Raw genomic sequence first — 22,466 nt, 5'->3', positions numbered from 1 at the left:
CAAAACAATAAATATTTGCATTTTATCATAAAAAAAAGTTCAAAAATGCAAACAATTTTTGTGTTGTACATTTTTTCTTAACAAATATGTCAAATTACTTTAATGAAATGTAACGTGTGACATCTTTGAGGATAAAACAAAATGCACTATATTCTAAGAGCTGTAACCTCTGTTCTGGGGGAAAAAGTGGGGTAAATATTTAAATGGTAGCCACCAAACCTAAACATATAAAATCTGTGGATTTATAAAATAGGAATTATGTGTCCATAATATCATATACTCTTTCTTCCAAACATCCAACACTGTGACATCATCCACCTTGGCCAGTGTCTTTGTCAATTGCCTTAACTGCTCAACAAATACAACAAATACATTTGGAGAATAGACAACCTTCCATTCCTAAAGATCATTACAGTGTAAGAAGACTGCAGGCCCAGACTCTGCACATGCCCAGAGACAGGTGGCATTGAGCATATCACCAACAACAGTTCCTCACAGGGGCTGGAGTGCGTAACAGGTGATTCTGAGAAAATGAAGTCATGAAACGTGTAACAGCACACTCTTTAAAGAAGTCAGATTTACAGTGGGAAGTTGACGGCATTAACCCATCATGCCAGTACAATCCACAGATATTTAAAAGCGGCTGCCCACCTGAAAATCTCACCGTGTCCACTAGACCTTTAGATATGCATGCTGACAATGAAACCAAACCTTTCAGCATGACAGCTCTGAGCACTGGATTTATTTCAGCAGCTGTCTTTCTTGGGACCACGTCCAGTCCTAAGTTCTAGAACCAATAACCTTTCTGCATGCCCTTGGGCATGCCCGATGGTGTTTGGAGATATCACGGTCATGGCTTTCTGTCCCTGCCACGATGAAAAGGTTAATGAACCCCCATTAATTGTATCAGTGTCATCTTGGTGGGGACTGTTAACGCCATTGATCTTGCCTCTGATCAAATTTCACTAATAGCAGACTCAGAGCTGCACTGAGGTTTACAGGCTCTAGAGACACAGGGAGTGGCCACAATGAACTGTGGGAAAATCATGTGGTTCATTGCCCCTCTCGCCAGCCTTCATCAGAGTGGAGTTTAACATTCGGAGTTTGCATGGCATGCTGCTGTCAGCTCAAAAAAAGACAGGGACAACATTTGAAATAATCTACCAAAGAATGTAAAAAAAAACCCTTTTGTTTAATTAAGACATGTGTAATGAATCACTGAAAAAAAAAGTACCTGACAATATTGGTATTTTAGCAGAAAATGTCAGCTTCATGTTGTCATCATGTATATAAATATAATCTGCACATTCAGTATGTTTTCACAAGACTACAAACCAGTGAGAAACTGACCAGAAATGCTAATTAAGCAGACTTTAGCTCTTGTGCTGTCCACTTGGACAACAAAAAGCTTTGTAGATGACAAAAGTTTGAATTCGGGTTGTCCAATAAACAGAAGTGACAACCTCTCAGGACTGTGGCCAATAAAAGTGGCCAAGCTGAAGTGTAACAAAGAGTGCCTGCTTGTCGCCTCAAGCCTTGGGACTATACAATAAGACCTACACACACTAATATCCTGTACAAACCCTGATTCATAGGGATTTCACCTGTGCAAACCTAAGACTCTCTTGTTCTGATCTTTCCACATGGGAAAGAAGACCTGTCAACATTAAGAGTCCTGTAAATAAAAGACCTCCAAATAAATGCACTGGAAATAAAGCTCCTAGGAGCTGATTAGGTAATGAGGATTAAAGGTCTTTCAACCCTGTTTGTTTTGATAATTGTATTGGGAGGTCATTAAACACATACGGTGCCTTCACGCTGTTCAATATCTCTCACCTTACAAGTCCTTCCCATACACCTTTTTACTCTGGAGAGAGAGAGAGAGAGAGAGAGAGAGAGAGAGAGAGAGAGAGAGAGAGAGAGAGAGAGAGAGAGCAAGACTGAGAAGAAGAGAGAAGCAAGAGATGAAGCAAGAGAGAGCAAGACTGAGGAGAGAAATGAGAGATGTAAATAGAGAGAGAGAGAGAAAGAGAGAGAGAGAGAGAGAGAGAGAGAGAGAAAGAGAGAGAGAGAGAGAAAGAGAGAGAGAGAGAGAGATTCTAACACAGTATCTTATACTGTTTTGTTATCTATATAGACTATAAGTTCATAAAGCTTATTCACTTATCATTTATTCAATTTCACAGTTTAAAAGTAAGTACAGTTTAATTTACAGGTGGAAATTTTAGATAAACCCATAAGTGGACTACTCCTTTAAAAAGACAAACGCAAGAGGAATATGAGACTATGACGTGACGTCAGGCGTCGTCCTTAAATATTTATCTTGGGCTCTTCACTGCCGCAAAGCCATTCTTGAGAACTTTGGAAGATATAAACATGAACAGAAAAGCGCAATCGCTTTTTGAGGAGGCTTTGTGGCAATACGTTGGAAACTTGGGAAGAACTGTGCCTTTCAGCCCAGGATATTAGGTTTCCAGAGTGGATTATGTTTAGTGGAATAATGTATCTGGCCAAACCGAGGCAATATCACGCACTGTAGCTGTAGCAGCTCAGATTCAGAGCAGATTCAAAAGTACGGAACCATGAGAAAGGATGCTGAAATATATTCTTCCTCTACGCGCGGCGGCGAAATTTAAAATTTAAAGTAGGAAATCCATTGCAATGTACATATTTTTCAAAACGGAACATAAATTAGTAACGGCTACAAAACCTGGACTGTTTCAACAAACGTTTCTATTTGGAAATGTTGATTTTACCTCGGCACATAAGATTTCAGCTTGCCGTTAACGGTGGTATGATTGGAGTTTCCTCTGGATCTTGATGGGGAGCCTGGTGCAGCACCTGCACCGCGGAAACGCAAAGATCAAAGAGAAACTCAAAGCGAAAAACATGCCGCCTTTTACCCTATGGAGACATGGCATATAGGGTTATTTCCAGCCGAATCGTGCCATCTTCAAATAAGTTAAGCAGAAGATTTATTTTTATATTCACACTTTCGTTGTCATTTACATATCTATGCTACTGTGTACTTTTCTGTTCTGGTACAATCATGCCAAACCAGCGTTTTGGGGAGAATCGCTGCATCCACACCAAGAACCCAGGGAGCAAAAGGTTGCTACAAAAATCGCCTTTTTGCACACTCTCTGCGGACACAAAAGTTAGCTTGGATGAGACAGCGGACGTGGGTCTTTCGCGTCAGGAAACAAGTCTTACTCATAACCAAAGCGAACATTTAGCAATTCAGAGTGTACACGCGCGGAGCATCGACACTGTGCATTATAAACTAGGCAACAATTCAAACGCACAAAAATATGGAAACAAAAAGTTACCAAATGCACTGATCGTTGGCGTTAAAAAAGGAGGCACAAGGGCGGTATTGGAGTTCATTCGCATTCATCCAGATGTGCGCGCAGTGGGAACGGAGCCGCACTTCTTTGACAGAAATTATGACAAAGGCTTGGACTGGTACAGGTAAGTGTTTCTTGAAGAATTCAAACATGTTTACATGTTAAACTGTTCCAGTGCTCAGCTGTATAACGTAACGTCGTTGGCGAGCGGAACCTTCACGTTAACTTCGTAAGATTTCAAACTGCCGAGAAAATCGGCTAAGTGCCTTGCCATTCAAGTCTGGCAAGGCTCATTTTCCACCACACTACTTGAGCTTTGATATTTTTGTATAGTTCTGGTTGTTTAAACAATTTGTCTGTATTAAAGAAAAAATAGAATTCAGTCAGCGCTACTTCCTTCATCGTAAGATTGATCATTTCAAACAAAAAGACACATGCTTGCCTTACATATACACTTGCAATAACTGTACAAATACAAATATAAATGGCTAGATTCAGTTCTCAGGCTGCCAAAGGAGACAAAAAGGGGGTTTCAAAGTTAGCGCAGTGAATTCTGCATCTGCTGAAGTGGTGCTATTTGGAGAAAATAAAAGAAGACCAGCGGGATTGGCCAGGGAGCTGAAGTGACACAAACTGATTCCAGTGTTAGGAAGAAAATGTACAGATTAAAAACATCCCCCACACCCCACACACTCACCAGCCAGAACCCAACCCCAACGTTTTTATTTTTTGGCCAAAAGTAAAGTTTCATTAAACCTTGCCAAGGAGAAACGTGCACCTCACACTGAGCAGTGGCCTCCGATCTGGATCAGGCAGTTCTCTTTCTTTCCTTTCTGAAGGGCTGCAATTCAAAGGCACCTTTGGGAGCCATTGGGCTGAGATGTGAGACTGCTGTTTCTTTATGGCATATGAGGCTCAGGGGTTGTAGTCTGTGGGAGACTGTAACACACCCCTCACCAACTGCGCTGCCAACAGCTCAGGGCCATTACACCTGTGCCACATTCCTGCTGAGACACAGTGCCGGAGAGGGCTAGCAAGCATGGCAGGCCCCAAGAGCAAGAATCCGTACAAGTCTGCAGGACACACTGGGGTGAAAGGAGCCTTTTCATCATTAGAAGGTGTGCATGACTGCTGCCCTCTGCTCGAGAATGAGCACACTCCATAGTGTTCCAGTTCATATAGGGTCAATTTTTTTGACCCCTGGCCTGCTATGCTGAAGGCGACGAGGGCCAGTGGCGTTGAGAGGCACGCAGACTGATCGCAGAGGGTGTCTGGAAAAAGACTGAGGACAGACAAGGGGCATGGGGGAGGAATGGGTATGAACGAGGACTCTGGCTTTCAGCAGTGCCGTACAACTTAAAACACAGATGAAAAATTAGGATTCAGTGGCGGTGAAAGCAAACAAAGTCCTATTTTTACTTATTGTCATCTTTAACAGTGTTAAACAGAGTCATGGTGCCATTTGGGAAACTCTATCGATACATCAGATTGATAGGACTGAACCAGGGGGACAGGTGCTTTCACTAACAATCATGTCTGAACTAAGAGCTGAGAAACATGAACAAATGTCCCAGCCCACATAGAGTATAATGTAAATTAGCTATGATGTTGAGAATTTTGTAGGCTTTAGTCTGTCAGTACCACAAATGCCTGAAGCAATACAGGAGTTTTGCTTCAGTTTTGTCCACGCATCTTAAGTTGCAAAGTGCTTTAGAGAATCACACATGTATATCTGCTTTTTGACACACTTTGGCACACATTTACCACTTACAAACTCCTGTTTCACAAACACACACACACATGCCCACGAACCCATCAATACTATTTGTGCACTGGTTAATTAAAATGCCACAGAGGGCAAGACGCTGAAATAGTTCCACTAATCCTCCCTGAAAGCAATTTTACTTTAAAGCCCATAGGTAATGAAAAGAGATGATTGGCTGATTAAGTCAAAAGTTCCTTGGAAAGTTCCCTTAACAATGCGTTTTAGACTCTTGTTATTCATTTTAGTTCAGACTTGCTAATACCAGGGTCTATCCATTAAATTCAGTGGGCAATGTCCAGAACGCTATTCATGAGCCTAAACCTGGAGCTATACTGTAACAATGTCTGAAATAATGAGATCCTTACAAGCAGCCTAGGGATAGTGTGCAGATAGCCTGGTTAACTGTTGAGTTCTTTGAGCAGACCAGTCATTTTTTCTCCCCTACCCACTCCAACCGAAGAAGCTCACGAGAGAATACAACAAATGTTACAAAGTTCATTAGAGCATCTCCAGAATAGAAAGAGGCACATGTGTCCTCATTTGTATTGTGCAGGTCCGTCTAGCCATTAGACGTGGAGCAGCCCAGCTCAGCAAACATCATGCGCAGCCACAAGCAGACTCTCCCAATGCTCACGAGAACAGTAGCTCCATTTTCCACTGGATCATAAAATCAAATAAGTACACATCGCTACACACCATCCAACCCTAAAAGGGCACATCGGCTCTATTGATTTTTTTTACTGAAACCACAAGCGCCTTCAAGTATATTTCCGGAAAAGGGCTCAAATTGTGAGAGAGGCCTTTTAACATTTGACGCCGCACCAAATTTCTTCCTGGTCCACTATTAATTGGCTCAGAGGGTAGGCAGAGGAGGGCCAGCACAGTTAGAGAGGCTGACGAGTATAGAAAGTTGCGCAAAGCTCATTTAGCAGGGAAAGCTAGCCATTCCTTCACAAGCATACGAGTCTGCCTTATGCCATCACTAATGGGAATTCCTCATTCCCATAGAACCTTGAGTGCTGGAGAACTTACTGTAACATTAATTATCAGGCCAACTCTTCCCTATGTCCCCCAGGAAGTAGCCAGAGAGCTGGAATGTTTCAATATGGTGGGTTTTAGCTTAAATTACTCATTAGTGTTGAGTGGCACTAGCAGAAGCAGGACGTAAACAGGAACCACTCGCAGACTCAGGTTCTCCACCTATGTGAGTCTTCTCTAAAGGCTGGATACAGGATGCATTAGGAGTGTGTGGCAAGCACTGGTGTTCACTGACACTGATGTGATTTGCAACAAAGCATCAAAAAGAGATGAGTGTAATGCCAAGAGCAAAGTCAACGTGAAGACCACTTATATTCATGGTGATAATCTGAAAGTGCTTCTAACATTATGGCATGTTCTATACGCCATATTCAGATTGTTATCATGCTATCTAAGCATATAATGGAACTGTCAGCAACATGTTCTGATAAGGAGCCCGGGGTCACCTGCAGCCTTGGCAGTAGATATGGTGCAGCCATTAATACTCTGCTTTAAGGTGGCCTGCCAGCCATTTACATTCTGCCTCACGACGAGTGAAGCCAGACTGTTTTTCATTATCCACACTAATGTTCCCATTATTTCCTGCAGCTCTGCAATGAGCTTTTTAAACCAGGGGTGCAGGAAAGGGGGGAGATGAAAAAAATCCCTCCAAAGAAGCGAGTAAACAGAGTGAAAAGTTCGGCTAAACTTACATGTCTAGGGTGAAAGTGTGCTATTTATATAGCTCACTGCCTTATGAAAAAACTGCAACAGGAGCAGCCACCCACATTTAATTAATATGAAACACTGACATAATTAACTGAAATGCTCACTGGGAACCAGGCAGGCCACCGATCCCAGACCCAGGAGACTATCGTAATAGCTCTGTCATTGTTGTCATTTTTGGCTGACTGGAGCCATTCCTCTGCAAGTTAAAATAATTTTAGGGCTCTCTTCTAAGTGATATCAATTGAAGCAAGGAAAGGTGTGTATGTCTTCCAATGAAATGTTCATTCCTAGGAAACAAGTGCATTGATACACAACCAAAATAATTATCATTTAAATTCTGTGAAAATGATAGCAAGGAAATCATTAACTGTGTAGCACAGTTTATGGAGGGCTGCATAAACTATGCATATACAGCTGTTAAAGATAAAAGAATAATGTAAATTTGCCCCCAGAGCTAACAGTGCTGCTTATCACCTTCAGCTGTTTCACTGAGATACATATTTAAAGGCAGTATTTGTTTTGGACTTAATCTGAAGTAAAAGCTTAATTAACTTAACTGTATTTTTGTCCCAAAATGCAGCTTCAGAAGTCTAACCACATTACTCTAGTCTTGAGCAGTTTTTGAGCTTTCTTAAAACAGGAATTGATAGCTAGTAATAAAACAAAAATATATATCACTAAGTTAACAATTAATGAAATACAGGACATTATGAACTAAGATTCTTCATGCCATTTTCTTTCACCATAATCTATATTTTGAAATTCCATTTGTCTTATTATAAATGTTTTAAAAAGGCTTAATAACAGCAGAATTTATAGTACTATATTTAAAAAAAATGCATTCTATAAATATTTTCCTGTAGCAATGATCAAAGCCTCAGCACCATCAAGAACACCAACACAAACAACGTTAACAGTGCAGTGCAGAGCATCTAGGCACTATATTCTACTACAAATAGAGTGATTATATAAGTGCCCCTATATACTCTATTACCTATAAAGGCAAGGCAAGGGAGGTTTATTTATATAGCCCATTTCATGGTCAAGACATTTCAAGTTGCTGTGCAAAAAAGTATAGAACAAAATGTTATATACTGTATATTGTAAATATGTGTTGAAAGAACTGAACAGAGTCCCCCAGCCTGTGAAGAATGGGTCCTGCACCCTCCATGAACTGTATTTCATCTTTCTTTTGAGCAGACATCACCTCTTCGAATTTCGACTCTCAGGGACAAAGCTCGTAAGTAAATGAGACCAAAAATACCCAGAGGCGCAGAGACGTTTCCACGCCGACACAAATGAGTTTGAGGATTGACAAGTCTGGGACCCTTCATCTTTTTATAGTCTCCGCTGAAGAAGAGTCTCTTTGAATAAATAGCCATGAAAGCTGGCAGCATCAGTGCGCACCTTTCTCTTCCCTGAGCTCGGGCTGCGCTTCCAAGCAAAATGTTCCACTGTGAAGTGTGAGGGAAAACGATCTCTTGGTTTGTCACAGCATGAAAGCAGTCTGCCATCAGTTCTCAAACAGGCAGTGATCTAATTGCTTTTCTGTATATCTGGAAAGATCAATGATGCCTACAGACCTCATTGTTTGGTTTCATATGTTTCAATTAAAATGTAATCCATACAATAAAACACTGTGTTGGTGGGGGGGGGGGGGGTTTACAAAATAACTTGCAATAAAATGGCTCAATCTCCAGCCTATTAAATCAGTCCACAAGGTCACTGATGTAAATCTGTCATTTTGAAAATGAGAGCTTTTGACCATGTCTCTTTTGAGATCTAATTCATATTGTTATATTGTTGACATTCGTAGTCATGTTAGTATTGTATCTTACCTATCCTTGGTGTTTTAGTGGCTGCCTGCATGACTCTTGGATACCTCCTCTATACTTTCTCTGTGGCTCAGTGGCTGGTGATTAATGGTCAGACATCCTCCCCGAAGAAAATGTGAGTGAATGAAATATTAATGAGTTAATGCACTCCAGAGGAGCCAGAATTAAGTCATTCCTGCTTATCAGGCTTAGTGAGTGTGGATTGCAATTAGTAATTAGTGTGTCCACTGGCTCAGGAATTATTTGAGACTTTGTTTACCTGATCCTTTTTTTCACTTATTAAAAAAATCCCTTCTCTCAGATTTCCCAGTTCAAGTTCAGTGCCAGCTCTTGTTTCAATTTGGCTTTAGCATAATTGTATACATAGTGATTGTATACTTAATTTGTACACTTATCAAGGTTCTACTTGATACTGAATTCAAATTTATTTCAGTGTTCATTTTCAAACAGCATTGTAAACAAATGTATTTGTCCCTTCCTTGACCATTATATGCCTAAATTAATTGTTATTTAAATATAAGTAAATATATGGCAAGTCCAGTTTATTTGTATAACACCTTTCAGTCAACAGGGGTGGCACTGAAAGCAAAACCTGCAGCTATAAGCAGTACATTTATTATTTATTAGACCTAGAACAAATATAATGACAAATATTGGGGATTCTGATGCCCATTTGATGTAATTGCAACAACGCATTTGATGTAATAAACAAATAAATAAAATAATGTAAGCAGAAACACCACCAATGTTGGTCCCATCCCTGGGAAGCTTGCTTTTTTGGGCAAGGATATTGTTGTGTTCAGTTTTAGCAACATCTAGCATGTGCTATCCTCCACAAAATGAAGGGCAGTGTCAAAGATTCATTGCAGCTCTGCCATCTACCCATGACTGATGACCTCCAGTGTAAATAGCAATCAGCTCAGTGGCATCCTAAACATTACTGCCTAAACCTCCACCCACATGGAAAGGACAGTGCGGGACAGATTCATTATGTAGAAACAGTCATTGGTGTCTCATTAGTGGTTCTAAGGGACAGCAGCTAATGCAGTTTTGCTGAGCCTACTGGCACGTACATTTTCCAAATATGCCAAGGTTAAGCGTAATACCTCTGGGCTTGAACAGTAGACCGTCCAGAGACCAGACAGGTTCTATGCAAGCACATAGATCTTTTAGATCTAAAGGATCTAAGCAAGTGTCAGTCAGCAGTCTTACATAAATGAGTTAAAAATGACTTCACAGAGGAGTGTATTAGCAAGCAAAGTGCAAACACCCTTCCAACTCAGCTTGGGAGATTTCACAAACAACCTGTGCAGAGTGTCTGGGGGGATAGGTGCCAGGTTGAATGTGCTAGAGCAAACACTAAGTGAAGATTACAAGCATACACTTTAGTCCCATTGCAGCTTAAACGGCACTGGGAGGAGCCTTTCAGGTCAGCTTCTATTGATTGCACATCCATAGCTGACCTTTACCTCAGACGTTGGTAGGCGTTTTCCACAGTAGATGTGCCTGGTCTTGCACTGATTCAAGCTTTAATTTGCAGGAAGTTGGAAGAGAAATAACAAAAAAGATTTAACAGCACATTTCACTGCTTTGCATCAAAGGCACAAAGCAATCTTCTTATCAGAGTCAGCAGCAATGAATATATCTCTGGTTAGAGTGCTGAGAAATTCCAAAATAGTGGTAGAATATGTATTATTCACATGCAATGGTTCTTCCAGGACCAAGGCAAACCCAAAGTGGGTTATTCACATTACTTTGATATAGGAACAAACTATAAAACATGAGTCATTTTAAGAAAAAAAAAGAGTCAACTCTCTAATATACATTGGCTTTAATAAATGACCTGTCTAGGCATCTATGAGGTAAATTACTCAACCAGAAGAAAACAGAAGTCGAAGGCACCAGAGTACTCTGATCCATTGGAGAAAGACATTAGATATTAGATAATACATAGTAATATGTTGGGTCTTACCCAATACATAAGGATAGATTGCCTTAAACTGAAAACGTATAAGGTATACTCATGCTGATTCCTAATTTTAGGACTGCCTAAATTACATTTTACATGTAATTATTCTGTCCAATTTTGTCTAATGTTACCAGAACTGGGTTGGTTTGCATTTTTTATAAACAGTGTCAATACAAATACCAATAGTGTCAACTAAATACCATTTATACATGAACAGATGTACAAAAGACTTATTTATATGCACAATTATTGTACAAATATGCCATTTATATAGGTGCAAGAATCAGCTCATGAACTCTTTGGAATTATGTGGATTTCTACATGGTATTTGCAATTATGCAGATTTCTACTACTAAAATATGATGTGGTCTTCCTCAAAATCACACAAATACATAAAAACATAAATAAAGTTTTATAACACACACCTAAACAGCATTTCACACTGAGCTGCATTTACTAAAAATATGGTTTTAACAAGGTCATTGATGAAAGCAGTATGTGAATGTATAGGCAAATGATTTCTTTAATAGACCATGATTGGAGCAAGGCATTCCAATCAATTCGGGTTCTTCTTTGACTGTCTTTTAAAAAATGCATTTTTTCTCAGCTACTCTTCACAACAGAATTGAGTTGCAGCATGTGAAGTATGGAGAAATGTGGCCCAATCAAAAGAGATTCTGTGTGAACTTGGAAGAAAAAGTTGTAATAAGGCTGGAAAGAGTTGCAAAAGGATTTCTAATGACCTGGACCATGCTCAATCTGCAGTCACACAGATAGTTTGCAAATGGAAATTCGGCACTGCCTAGGCGTAGATGGACAGTAGACATCCATGCTGCAGAAGTCTCAAACAGAGGACAAAGGTTCCAAGGGTGAGAGCTGAGGATATGCACATACCCACTGCCCTTGATCATATCTGTGTTCCTGAGTTTGCCATTAGAAAAACACTGAACAAGGGTGTTATTCAATAGGAGGAAAACACTGCTCTCCAAAAAAGCACTGCTGCCTATATCAGGTATAAGAAAGCCCACCTGGATGTTCCACATCACTCCTGGAACAATGTTCTTTGGACAGAAGAAGCAAAGTTGAACTTTTTTGGTAAATGTGCACCACATTGGAGGCACTACATACCTGTGAAGTATGATGGTGGGAGTATACTGGGGTGGTACTGATTCACTGCCCCAGGGACTGCAATCACTGAGAGAAGAATGAACTTTAAGCTCTATGAGGAAATTCTACAGCAGAGTTTCAGGGCACTTGTCTGTGATCTAAGCTCTATGTAGAAATTCTACATCAGATTTTCAGGGCACTTGTCTGTAATCTAAAACTCAAAAGAGGGTGGTTTACCCAGCATATTACAAAACAGAACTAAAACAATACCAAAGCAGATCAGAAATCCTGTATCTTAAATTGGCCAAATCAAAGCCCTGATGTAAATTTAATTGAAATTATGTAGCATGGTCTAAAACAGTCAATTTAAGTATGATATCCCAAACATATACATATGGTAGCCTACATCTGTATAAAGCAATATTCCAAAGTCCCTGCAATGAGCTACACTGGGCTAAAATCATCTCCAAAACATTTTGGTTGGAATTATTGTAAATACAGATGATTGTAGTAAATATAAATGTTCTCCTACATTTTTTATCAATAACCTTATTTAAAACATTTGTTCAGTAAACATATTGTTCATTGTGGTCCTGCTGCGTGTGGTTTTTAAAGACATAAGTGCAGATTAATGTAATCCCAGTGAGGTTTTTTTACTTGCAACTATATCTACCATTATTAAATGCACACTTATGATCCTTTATGTCATTGACTGAGGTGTTACTCTTCTGAAATCCATCACTGTGGTTTCAGTTGTCAAAGTGCTGTGTGAATGTTTTTGTGTTTTTGTTACAATCTCCAGAACAGCAGACCAAAGGAAGGTGGGGGAAGGTCATTCATCTTGTAGTAACATTTAGCTCAGTATACAGAAGACATACTTGTTTAAATGTGCTACCTAACAGCAGTAAACATGACCCAGTTGTGCCATCGCTGATTAGTGCAGATTAGCTGTTTGTTTGTGTGAATGAGTCGCTTCGTTTGTCCTTCTCCCTCTCACAGTTATTACATGTTTTTGAATTTAACAAAAAACACGAATTTCCGAAATAACAACAAAAGGTAAAGTAACCAGAAGCGCTGGATTTTATATGCCACTTGAACATGTCAAATAAAAGATGCTTTGCCTGTCTGATATGCCTTATGTAAGATAATATTGCCTTGTTACCAGTCTTGATAAGTGTCTTAATACTGAGTTCAAAACAGTAAAACAATGAGTAGCCTGAGTAACCACCCATAATTAGAAATTGCATTTTCTAAATTCTACTGTAAAATAACTATGAATAAAATGCAATTTTATTGCCTATAACAATATGTCTGTTTGAATAGTGCACGAGAAGTGAGAACTCTCCACATAACCAGTGTAATACCTATGTATTTAAAACAAGCCTCCATTAGCCACTCAAACTGCAGTATGTGTCATTCTAGAAAGATATCAGGATGTATGATATGGGTACATTGGAGTGCATTAAAATTGAAATCATTGGTATAGCTATAGTCAGACTTTCACACAGAAAACTACCAAATGGTACAGTGGCTTAGTATGGTGCACAGCATAAATGATATTCCCATTTTACAGTCAACAAAGATTAATTATTAAATTATTATTATAACACAGACTCATTATTAAATTATGATTATAGCAAATCACTTAAGGCCTGAAGACATGTGGATGAGATGTGCTATGTCAGAAAATGTTTTGTATAATCATTTATGTCTATTACTTGGAACACTGTAAGATAACCCTCTTAAAGAAATGGAGCCACTCTTTAGTGGAGTTAATTCATGAAATCATACTTAATTTCAGACAAACATCCCACAATCATGTGGTAAACTTTGAATAGCACATTCCTTTCTGCAACTCATCTCATTATCTGATTATGATTTTCACATATACCTCATGCATGTGGTACCGTTACTGTTGGACTGCTTAGAGATATTCTAGTTTGTCTGTTTTCAAGTCACAGCCTGTATTGAGTATTATTTTTCCATACAGAGGTAGAAAGCAGCACGATTGTACTTATTTCTGAATATTACGCGGAGAGCAAAGTACTACTATTATTACTGCCTACTAACAGTTTCTTGTTCCTCAAAGTTTGCTTGCAGACCGATGTAAATTTAACATCAGGTTCAGGAATATTCCATGTATTTGCGATTGTGAATGCACATTAGCTGGTTTATGCAACCAGCAACCTCACAAATATTTGTGACTTGAGACTCGACTTGACTCGTACAAGGTGATTCATGAGCATCTCTGTGTGTATTTGGTTGAGAGCAGCAAAGTGCATGTTCTTCACTACCATACTTATGGTCATTTCTCAGTATTTGGACTTCTCATTACTAGGCTTTTTGAGACATATCTTTTTTCATTTACACTGCTACAATTAAAATATAAATCCTACTTTTAAATCCATGACATCTGCCTAGCAATTACATACTCTGATGACAGTAAATGATGCATTAACATAAACTCATCACAAAGTCAATAGGTCAATAAGGAGAAATTAATGAGTAATTAATATACTATAGGTAGTGTAAATTTAACTATTAACTAATGCAAATACCAATGTGTGAACTGCAGGTAATCAAGATGAGGATACATTATCTTTTCTTTGCCAAAATATATTTCTAAAAATTAGGTAATATTTCACTGATGTCAATGCCAGTTTGTTTGGGTTTTTTTTTTTTTTTTAGTTAATTCATTGTAGTTTACACATTCGTGAACCCTGGTTCTATACCTTGTTGAGAAATTCTGAAAGTAATAATTTTAAAAAATACATATGTTCATACCTTTGAATTATGTAAATGGTTTATTTTGGTATCATTCGTGATCACGTGTGATGTACTTCACTGATGTAATCAACTCCTACTGATTTGTCATTATGTAGAATTGCTGCCTGATAAAGTCACTATTTTAGTTTGATTCTTCATCAAGAATCATTGCTTATTTTAATGAATGAACAATCTGTATGAGTCTAGGTAAAAAAGCATGCAATTGTCACATCTGTATAGATTAACTAATTTCTACATTTACAATGGCAAAGGGTAATAAATTCCCTAATGAGCATTGTGTCCACGTATGAAGTATTTTCATGTATATTTTATAACATGAAGGATGAATAAAAAACAATTGCAACATTATGAATGCATTTGTTCCTGACACTGTAGAGTGCCCTGATTACCTATGTTTTATAGATTGACACATCAGTTAATGCTAATTAATTTATCCTTATGGTATTAATATATGTTATTGATTAGTTCCTGCTTATTGACCTATTACTTTCTGATGAGTTATTTATAGGTACATTTATTAATTACTGTCAGTTCATGTTCTTGTTTCCAGCGAGTGTATAAAGTGTTTATATTTTAACACTGAGTGAACTGAGAGCATTGAAACCAATGACTTAATTCATTTGATAATTAAGCAAAATTAAGTGCAGTTGTTCAGATTGAAAACCATCTCCTGTACATTGTCTGTCACAAGCAAATTTACCCGCAAATCTCAATAAATTCTACATGAATCCTTTTAGGTTTTACCTATAAGTTTTACTTTTGATATTTAAAAAAAAAATGTTATGCCAGTGCTTTTATACTCTTATAATACTTTTAACTCAGCTACAGTTTTGAAAGCTTGACATTCACTTTAAACAATATTACATAAACTTCTTTCTACTTTTACTTAAGGGAAATTTGTGTGAACTTCCCCCAGAAGTGCCTGGACGTCAGAATACACTGTGGTCATGTCTCTGTTCAACAGACTGTGAACAGAATGCGAAGTGTGAAGTATAAATGTGACCTTGTCAACAGGGCTCCTTCATACCACTAGTACCTGCTGAAGTGTCTACATGCCAAACTCCATACCTGAAAAGAACAAGAGGTGAACAAAGACACATAAATGGCTGACAATTAATGCTGCTGTATCTTTCAGATGTAATATCAGACTGTGGCCTGGTGTCAGTCCTCATTACCTTAAGGTGGCAGATGTATCTGAAATAATGAACTAAGTAAGCCCTCGGATGAATCGGAATGTCAGTCTCTATTAAGAGCAAAAAACCACTGATTCTGTCGATCAGGGATCCCCTTTCACTTAAGGTGTAAAGATACAGCAATAGAACTGTGGTCTCAGAAGTATTTCACAAAGTGTCTAACTGGAATTATCTCAGAGCACTGCCCATTCCAGAAATGTTAGTAATTGTTTACTGTTTAACTTGTTCTTGAAAAGAAATTCAATTAGGAATTAATTGTCTTACAACCAACTTCAGAATTAGGCAAAGATAAACAGTTTTGAGCCTTGTGCCTTGTGCGACTTTATGATAAGCTTTTTTTTTTTTAATTACTACAGATGTATGAACTTCTAATGATAGAAATCACTAATATTAATGTACTGCAAATTCCCGCATTAACCAAATTAATTAAAATCCTCTTAGACACATTTCCCTATTCAGTATGTCCATCACTATTAAGTCACCATTAAGACAAATCCTGCCTTTGACTTTCTAAGCATCTTTAAAGTCAAAGACAGCCTTTCTAAGAAAATGAAAGATGCCTAGTAAGAAATAAGAGGGTTATTTTAACCAGTCAGCCAGTGAATATATGCTTTCAGGAGCTGGACATCATTTCCCTGACAATACATTTTAAATCATAATGTTTTATCCAGACATTAGGAGGCAGGGAAAGAAACTGGTAGGCCTGAGAGGAGATACAGCTTTTTTTTTTAAAAAAGGGAAAAAGGTAGACACCGGAAACATAACTTATAGCTGAGCAAAGACCTTACAAAGAACATGTTACATGATAGGAGCTTGCTGATTGGCTGTGATTGGAAACTGGTGTGTAATAATGAGAAACAGGTGCCCATGATTAGAAGTGCTATACTCTGATGGGGCAGTGCAGAGGCAGCAAAGGGCAGACGTGTGACCTGGTTTATCTAGGCTGCTTGAGTAACAGGTGTACCTCTTTTGGGTTCACTGTGGGACAGCTATTAAGCTGATATGCCACTTCAAAATGATGAGACAAATTAGAGGGACACAGCAGGGTGATAGCAAGCTGGCTGGCACAGAAAGTCCCACCTCTCCTTTTTAATAAGCATAATCAATTATAGATCCATGACTGCTCTAATGGGTGATGAACAAATTGAAAATGGGAGACTATTTTGAATGAAGCTGATTGTGCTCTTCCACAATCATGTAGCCTATTTTTATAATTTGCCTGTTCAGTATCTCTTGGTGATTATTTCATTGTGTAACTCAGTGAATGAGAACGTGCTGATCGTTTATAGACAGGACACTTGTGTTCTTGTAACTCAACAGGAACAGTGAATAAGTTCTAGAAACACCAAGGTCCTTGGTTCAATTCCCAGGGTGCATGTATATATCCTCATAGTGATATATATGTACATTTCTCTGGATAAGAGCATCAGCAGAATGCTATAAATTAATAAACTGTGGTTTCACTGATGTGAGTTAATTGTGTGACATTTACCTTCATGAATATACAAAGGGATGTTTTTCTGATTACAATATTTGCCTAACCTTCTCCAAAGGATTCAGGGTATCCTCAAGAATCCTCACTGATGGTACAATGTAGTCCAAAACAAGGTTTAATTTCTTTCAAAACTATCAGTCATTAGGATGACAAACAGAATGACCAATATGACTCATATAATGGAGCTCAAGTAAGACAGTTCAGTGGCACTTCAAGGGTACATTTACAACAGAGGCAAAGAGAGAGGGACAAGGCAGATTATGCTACTTTAATGTGCGTTCCATCAACATAAAGATATGATTGGTGGCATGTATTTAACCACACAATAAAGCTGTTTGGAGGAGAGGTGCACCTCCATTCTATGCAAGATTAATGGTTGCCTCTGGCCCTGAACTGGTAAGGCTAACTGAGACACCCTGGCCAGCAGAACACTGTTCATAAATCAAGCTAAATGCATCGATATTTCTGGGACTATGGAGGTAACTTATAGTCATTCCTGCCACAGGAAAGCCCATTAAAAACTGAGAAGGACTCACAGCTGATGGAAACTTGAGGTTATTCTTTCTCCCTTGCTTTCATTGTCAAGAGACAGTCAATATATATTAGACTGCTTTGGTAATAAGGTACAAATTCTTTAACTCTTGCTTGTAGCTGCCAATAGCAGTAAAAGATCATCTTACACAAAATCAACTTTGATTTAAAAACAAATAAAATTCATTCGTAAGTGCAGCTAAAGAAACAGAAATTATAAAAAGCAAGGATTGGGAAATGGGTGGCAAATGGGCCGATGTTAAATTGGAGGTACTGCATTGTTAACAGTGGGAATGGTAAGAACTGTTTGTACTGTCATTATGGCTTTAATTATTGGAATCCCCATCTCAGACCGCCTAGGCTAAGTACTGAGCTAATCTGTCATGTCTGATCCCTGTAACCACAGAATCCCATTTTGGTCATGGGGGCCGGGGCCCAGCCCATTGGTCGGAATTGATGTTGCAGGACCTTGTTGTAGGGCTCTTCAGGTGAGGTTGTAGCAGCAAGGGCCAGTGCTGAGGTGATGAAATACATTACAGGCCTGCATGCATGCAGGCAATTACACAGCCAATCATAACAACCTATGGCACAAGTGCCTATGGCATGGATCTGAATATCCACCAGCTGGCAGAGTTTAGTTTTAACCCTAATCTATCAAGCTTCAGCTAGTTTGTACCATCAACAGGAGTTCACTCAAGGCCCCATGTTACAGCCATCTATAGCCAGAAGTCCAAGGGAACAAAATTGGTGCTACCCTCTTTGTGGGAGGGATGGCATTATTCTGTCCCCTGTCAATTACAGCGGCACTAACCAACGGCAGACATAGCTGATGGATATAACAATTAAATTAAGCGGTTATGAGGATATGCAGGATTAGAGTGGAGCATCCCTGCCCTGTGCAAAATGATCTTAAATCCTGCTGAATTGCTATTACTATTTCAGCTGTTATTTTTTCTTGGATCATCACATATCTACTTAAATGTGTAATGAGGACTTCTGTTTGTCAGAGGGCCAGTGTTATTCACGATAATGTTTCATTTTATACAGCTAAGGTCAGAACCTGCATTGTTCCTAGTGCTATTCGTGCCTTCAGGTATGTGAATATAATGTCCTAATCTTGGTCAAGATCACAACAACAAAGTTTGTCTATTTATCCTTCTCTCTCTCTGAAACATTAGTTAATAAACGCTCTGTCTGGTCTCACGGTCAGTTTCCTCTGAGCTCGCTGTGTTGTTCTATTAGTTCAAATGAGACACTGACAGCCTACAAGAATGTGTCGTATTCGAATAAACAAAGGCATCAGTGCCTTGTAAAGGACTGTATGTGTGACTGCCAGTGTGTGTGATCTGAAATGCTGAAAGCCACTGTAGTTCTGCTACACAGCCACATAACTACTACACCCCGAAAAAGAAAAGCAGATGAGTTCTTACAACAAGGGACTGGCTGTGGCGGACTGGATTTCTCCCTATTTAGTTCACTGGTTCAAGTCAGAACAACTCTGAAGTTGGAGGATATGATGGTTTTTCTCCAGGAAAACTTGTGAAAATAATGACCTAATTCATGTGTCCTAGATTTCCCAGAGCCTTTTCCACCATTGTGCATTTGTAATGCAGGTGATGGTGATTTATGACCAGGAGGCCAGGATGTGGCAGAGATTTGATAATTTCCCCCATACCCTTCAGCATCAAACTCACTCGGGAGATAAGGGATGGGAAATATTGGCTGAAAGTATTAAAAGCTTCTCTGGCACATGTTTGTGCCCGTGTGTGTGTGTGTGTGTGTGTGTGTGTGTGTGTGTGTGTGTGTGTGTGTGTGTGTGTGTGTGTGTGTGTGGACTGATTTTGTGACTGTAACAGAATCATGAGTTGTCACATTAAGACTCACACTCTGGCCATTCCTTTTTACCTTTTTCATTCTACTGAGTAAAACCCTAAGAGGAAAATGTCATTGCTTTTACCACTTTAATGGGAACTTAATAATGGGGCAGAATAATTGTTTTGTTTTAGAGTTACTGTAGACATTGTTATATGTTTGATGAAAATTACTCTCGAGATAAGTAAATTCAATAAATGACTATAGTTTACGAGGAACCATGAAATTAGATGTTTCTCTGGATTTGTCTCAATTGTTAGATCCAATGTGTTAGATCCAATCTGTTTTAAGTTCCTCTGTTCTAAGTTCCTGTGTGTGTTTCACAGCTTAATCTAACATGTGACGTGAAATATGAAGAAGCATCTGATGTGAATAATGTGATAAAAGGTGTTCTTTCTCATTCAGTGAGCTTCTGTGCTTGTTACATCAGACAACAGCTTAAACTAGAAGCATGGCTGTGTCTTTCACCCTGTCCTCCACCCCTCTCCAGAGGTCTGATGCCACGAACATTGGACAGCCAGATCACCATGGAGAAAACGCCAAGCTACTTTGTGACACAGGAGGCGCCACATCGCATCGCCAGCATGTCCCGGGAGACCAAGCTCATTGTGGTGGTGCGGAACCCAGTGACACGTGCCATATCCGATTATACGCAGACGCTGTCCAAGAAGCCTGACATCCCCAGCTTCGAGGAGCTGGCTTTCAAGAACCGCAGCCAAGGCATGGTGGACACCTCCTGGAATGCCATCCGCATTGGTATGTATATTGTCCACCTGGAGAACTGGCTGCAGTATTTCCGCCTTTCGCAGATCCACTTTGTGAGCGGTGAGCGGCTCATAACAGATCCAGCCGGCGAGCTGGGCCGCGTACAGGACTTCCTGGGCCTCAAGCGCATCATCACAGACAAGCACTTCTACTTCAACCGGACGAAAGGCTTCCCATGCCTGAAAAAGCCTGAAAGCAGCAGCCTGCCTCGCTGCCTCGGCAAGTCCAAGGGCAGGACGCACGTGCAGATCGACCAGGACGTCATCGAACAGCTGCGGGACTTCTATAGGCCTTTCAACGTCAAGTTTTATGAAATGGTAGGACACGACTTCAGGTGGGACTGATGTGGGTGGGGGGTGGTGAGGGTACAACTGGGTGGAGATCACATCACTCTGTTAAATGACAAAGGAGTCATATCTGTCAATCAGACTGCTTTCTATCGGTTCATGGCCGGTAGAGGGGGGAATGAAAACAGAAAACCTCAAAAGGACACCTTAAACTAATTAAGACCAAATGCTCTTAAGATATTAAAATAGCTTATAAGCTTACAGAAAAAAATTAAATGCAGGCATATTCCAAAGGTGATCTTACTGTAGCTTGAGAGCCTTTCACTTGAAATTGTTTAATTCATTTAGAATTGACACTGGCTCATTAAATCAAGAGAATATCTGAGAAACTGTTGTTCAGAGTATTTGTCTTTCACTGCACCGTATCTGTTCACTGTCATCCTGTTATTATTTAAAACACACAAAAAATGTGTCAATCATCTTTATTTCGAATTGATACCCCTACAGCATACAGCAACTGCTAAGGTGTGTCATCGCATTTCATTAAATGTGAAACAGGAAACGAAAATAACATCCTCAAAAACTTTAGCATTGACTGCTGTACATCTGCAATGCGTTATCACACCGATCGTGGATATCGGGTTGACTTATTTGTGTGGGATCATAGTTGATTCGGGGTGTATGTAATCTTGTGTTTCTGCAGATATCTCGAAAACTGCCTGCCATCAGCAGATGTCTCACTATTTGATACCAGATGTGATCCACAGACCAGATTGAAAACCCAGTCACACCCTCATGGAATATTAGAGAATGGCACCATGGCAAAACACTAACGGCTGATTTTCCACACACAGCTGACAGAATCCCCACTGACTATGAGCTATAGTAGTATACTATACTATATAGTATAGTATATCTAAAAAAGACTGAAAGTCATTCTTATTCATCTAATGGTTATTTATTTTTAAAGTTCAGTTTAAATTGAATACAGTAACTAAAGGACCCCAGCATTTATTGGGGTCAGTTCTGCAAAACAGTTTGCAAGCTTTCACTGTGCTAGTAAAACACGAGCAAAATAAGTGATTAGGGTGGAGCCTGAATGTCTGAATTAGAGCCTGGTCCTAATTAGCAGAATTCCAAACCAGCAGGTCCATCTGTAAAATACCTCAGAGTCTTCCTTAAAGGTCTCCCATTGATTTTATATGTTCATGGGGAAAACAACATTGTAATTACTACTGGACGCCAGTTTAACCTTCAGAGTAAATGCCGAGAAACAAACAGGCCATGTTATAAATGTCATGAACTTTGAAGTTCTTGGGAGCTACTTGTACCTCAGACTTATTAAGCTATGTCAAACAAAGCGACATATGATGTGACATTTTCACAGTTGTGTCTATTCACAAGCACATTGGAGAATGTGAGAAATATCAGAGTGCTGAAACTGCATGCAGCATTTGAGTTTTAGTCGATATATGTATAATGTAATTTTCCCAGAACTAGAGGGAAATTCAAAAAATGCCATGATGCTAACATAAAACACAACATTAGTATAGAAACAGATGATGTTCTTAAATTTCTTCAAAAATAAATCTATTTTATCCATAAATCTATTTTAGATAAATCAAATATATCATAATCAAAGTCATATCTTAGAGAAGGATCAAACTTTGTAATTCACATGAGTTGTACATATCAAACCAGGGAAGTCTTCAGTTTGTATGGTGCAATTCCATGGAAGGCATTTATATGACACATTAGCTGGCCTTT

At 39.1% G+C, this 22,466-nt stretch overlaps 1 protein-coding gene across 1 annotated transcript; it reads left to right on the top strand.

The window, feature by feature from the left end:
* Nucleotides 1–2,362: 2,362 nt before the first annotated feature.
* hs3st2 (heparan sulfate (glucosamine) 3-O-sulfotransferase 2) lies at nt 2,363–21,088 on the top strand. Its single transcript, XM_027007114.3, has 2 exons — nt 2,363–3,471; nt 20,138–21,088. The coding sequence occupies exons 1-2, from the start codon at nt 2,915–2,917 to the stop codon at nt 20,754–20,756; spliced, it is 1,176 nt and encodes a 391-aa protein (XP_026862915.2). The 5' UTR covers nt 2,363–2,914; the 3' UTR covers nt 20,757–21,088.
* Nucleotides 21,089–22,466: the final 1,378 nt, after the last annotated feature.

The sequence above is a fragment of the Electrophorus electricus genome, chromosome 2 (assembly GCF_041902795.1).
Source record: "Electrophorus electricus isolate QZ-2024a chromosome 2, ASM4190279v1, whole genome shotgun sequence".
NCBI classification, from domain to species: Eukaryota; Metazoa; Chordata; class Actinopteri; order Gymnotiformes; family Gymnotidae; genus Electrophorus; species Electrophorus electricus.
Note: the sequence above shows the minus strand (reverse complement) of the source record. Positions and strands in the feature narration are given on the sequence as shown.

Bases quoted from the DNA above. Each gene is read 5' to 3' on its own strand.
- hs3st2 (XM_027007114.3), top strand. From the start codon at position 2,915: ATGGCATATAGGGTTATTTCCAGCCGAATCGTGCCATCTTCAAATAAG. The intron at 3,472-20,137 runs GTAAGTGTTTCT...ACCCCTCTCCAG, and splicing joins AAAGGCTTGGACTGGTACAG to AGGTCTGATGCCACGAACAT.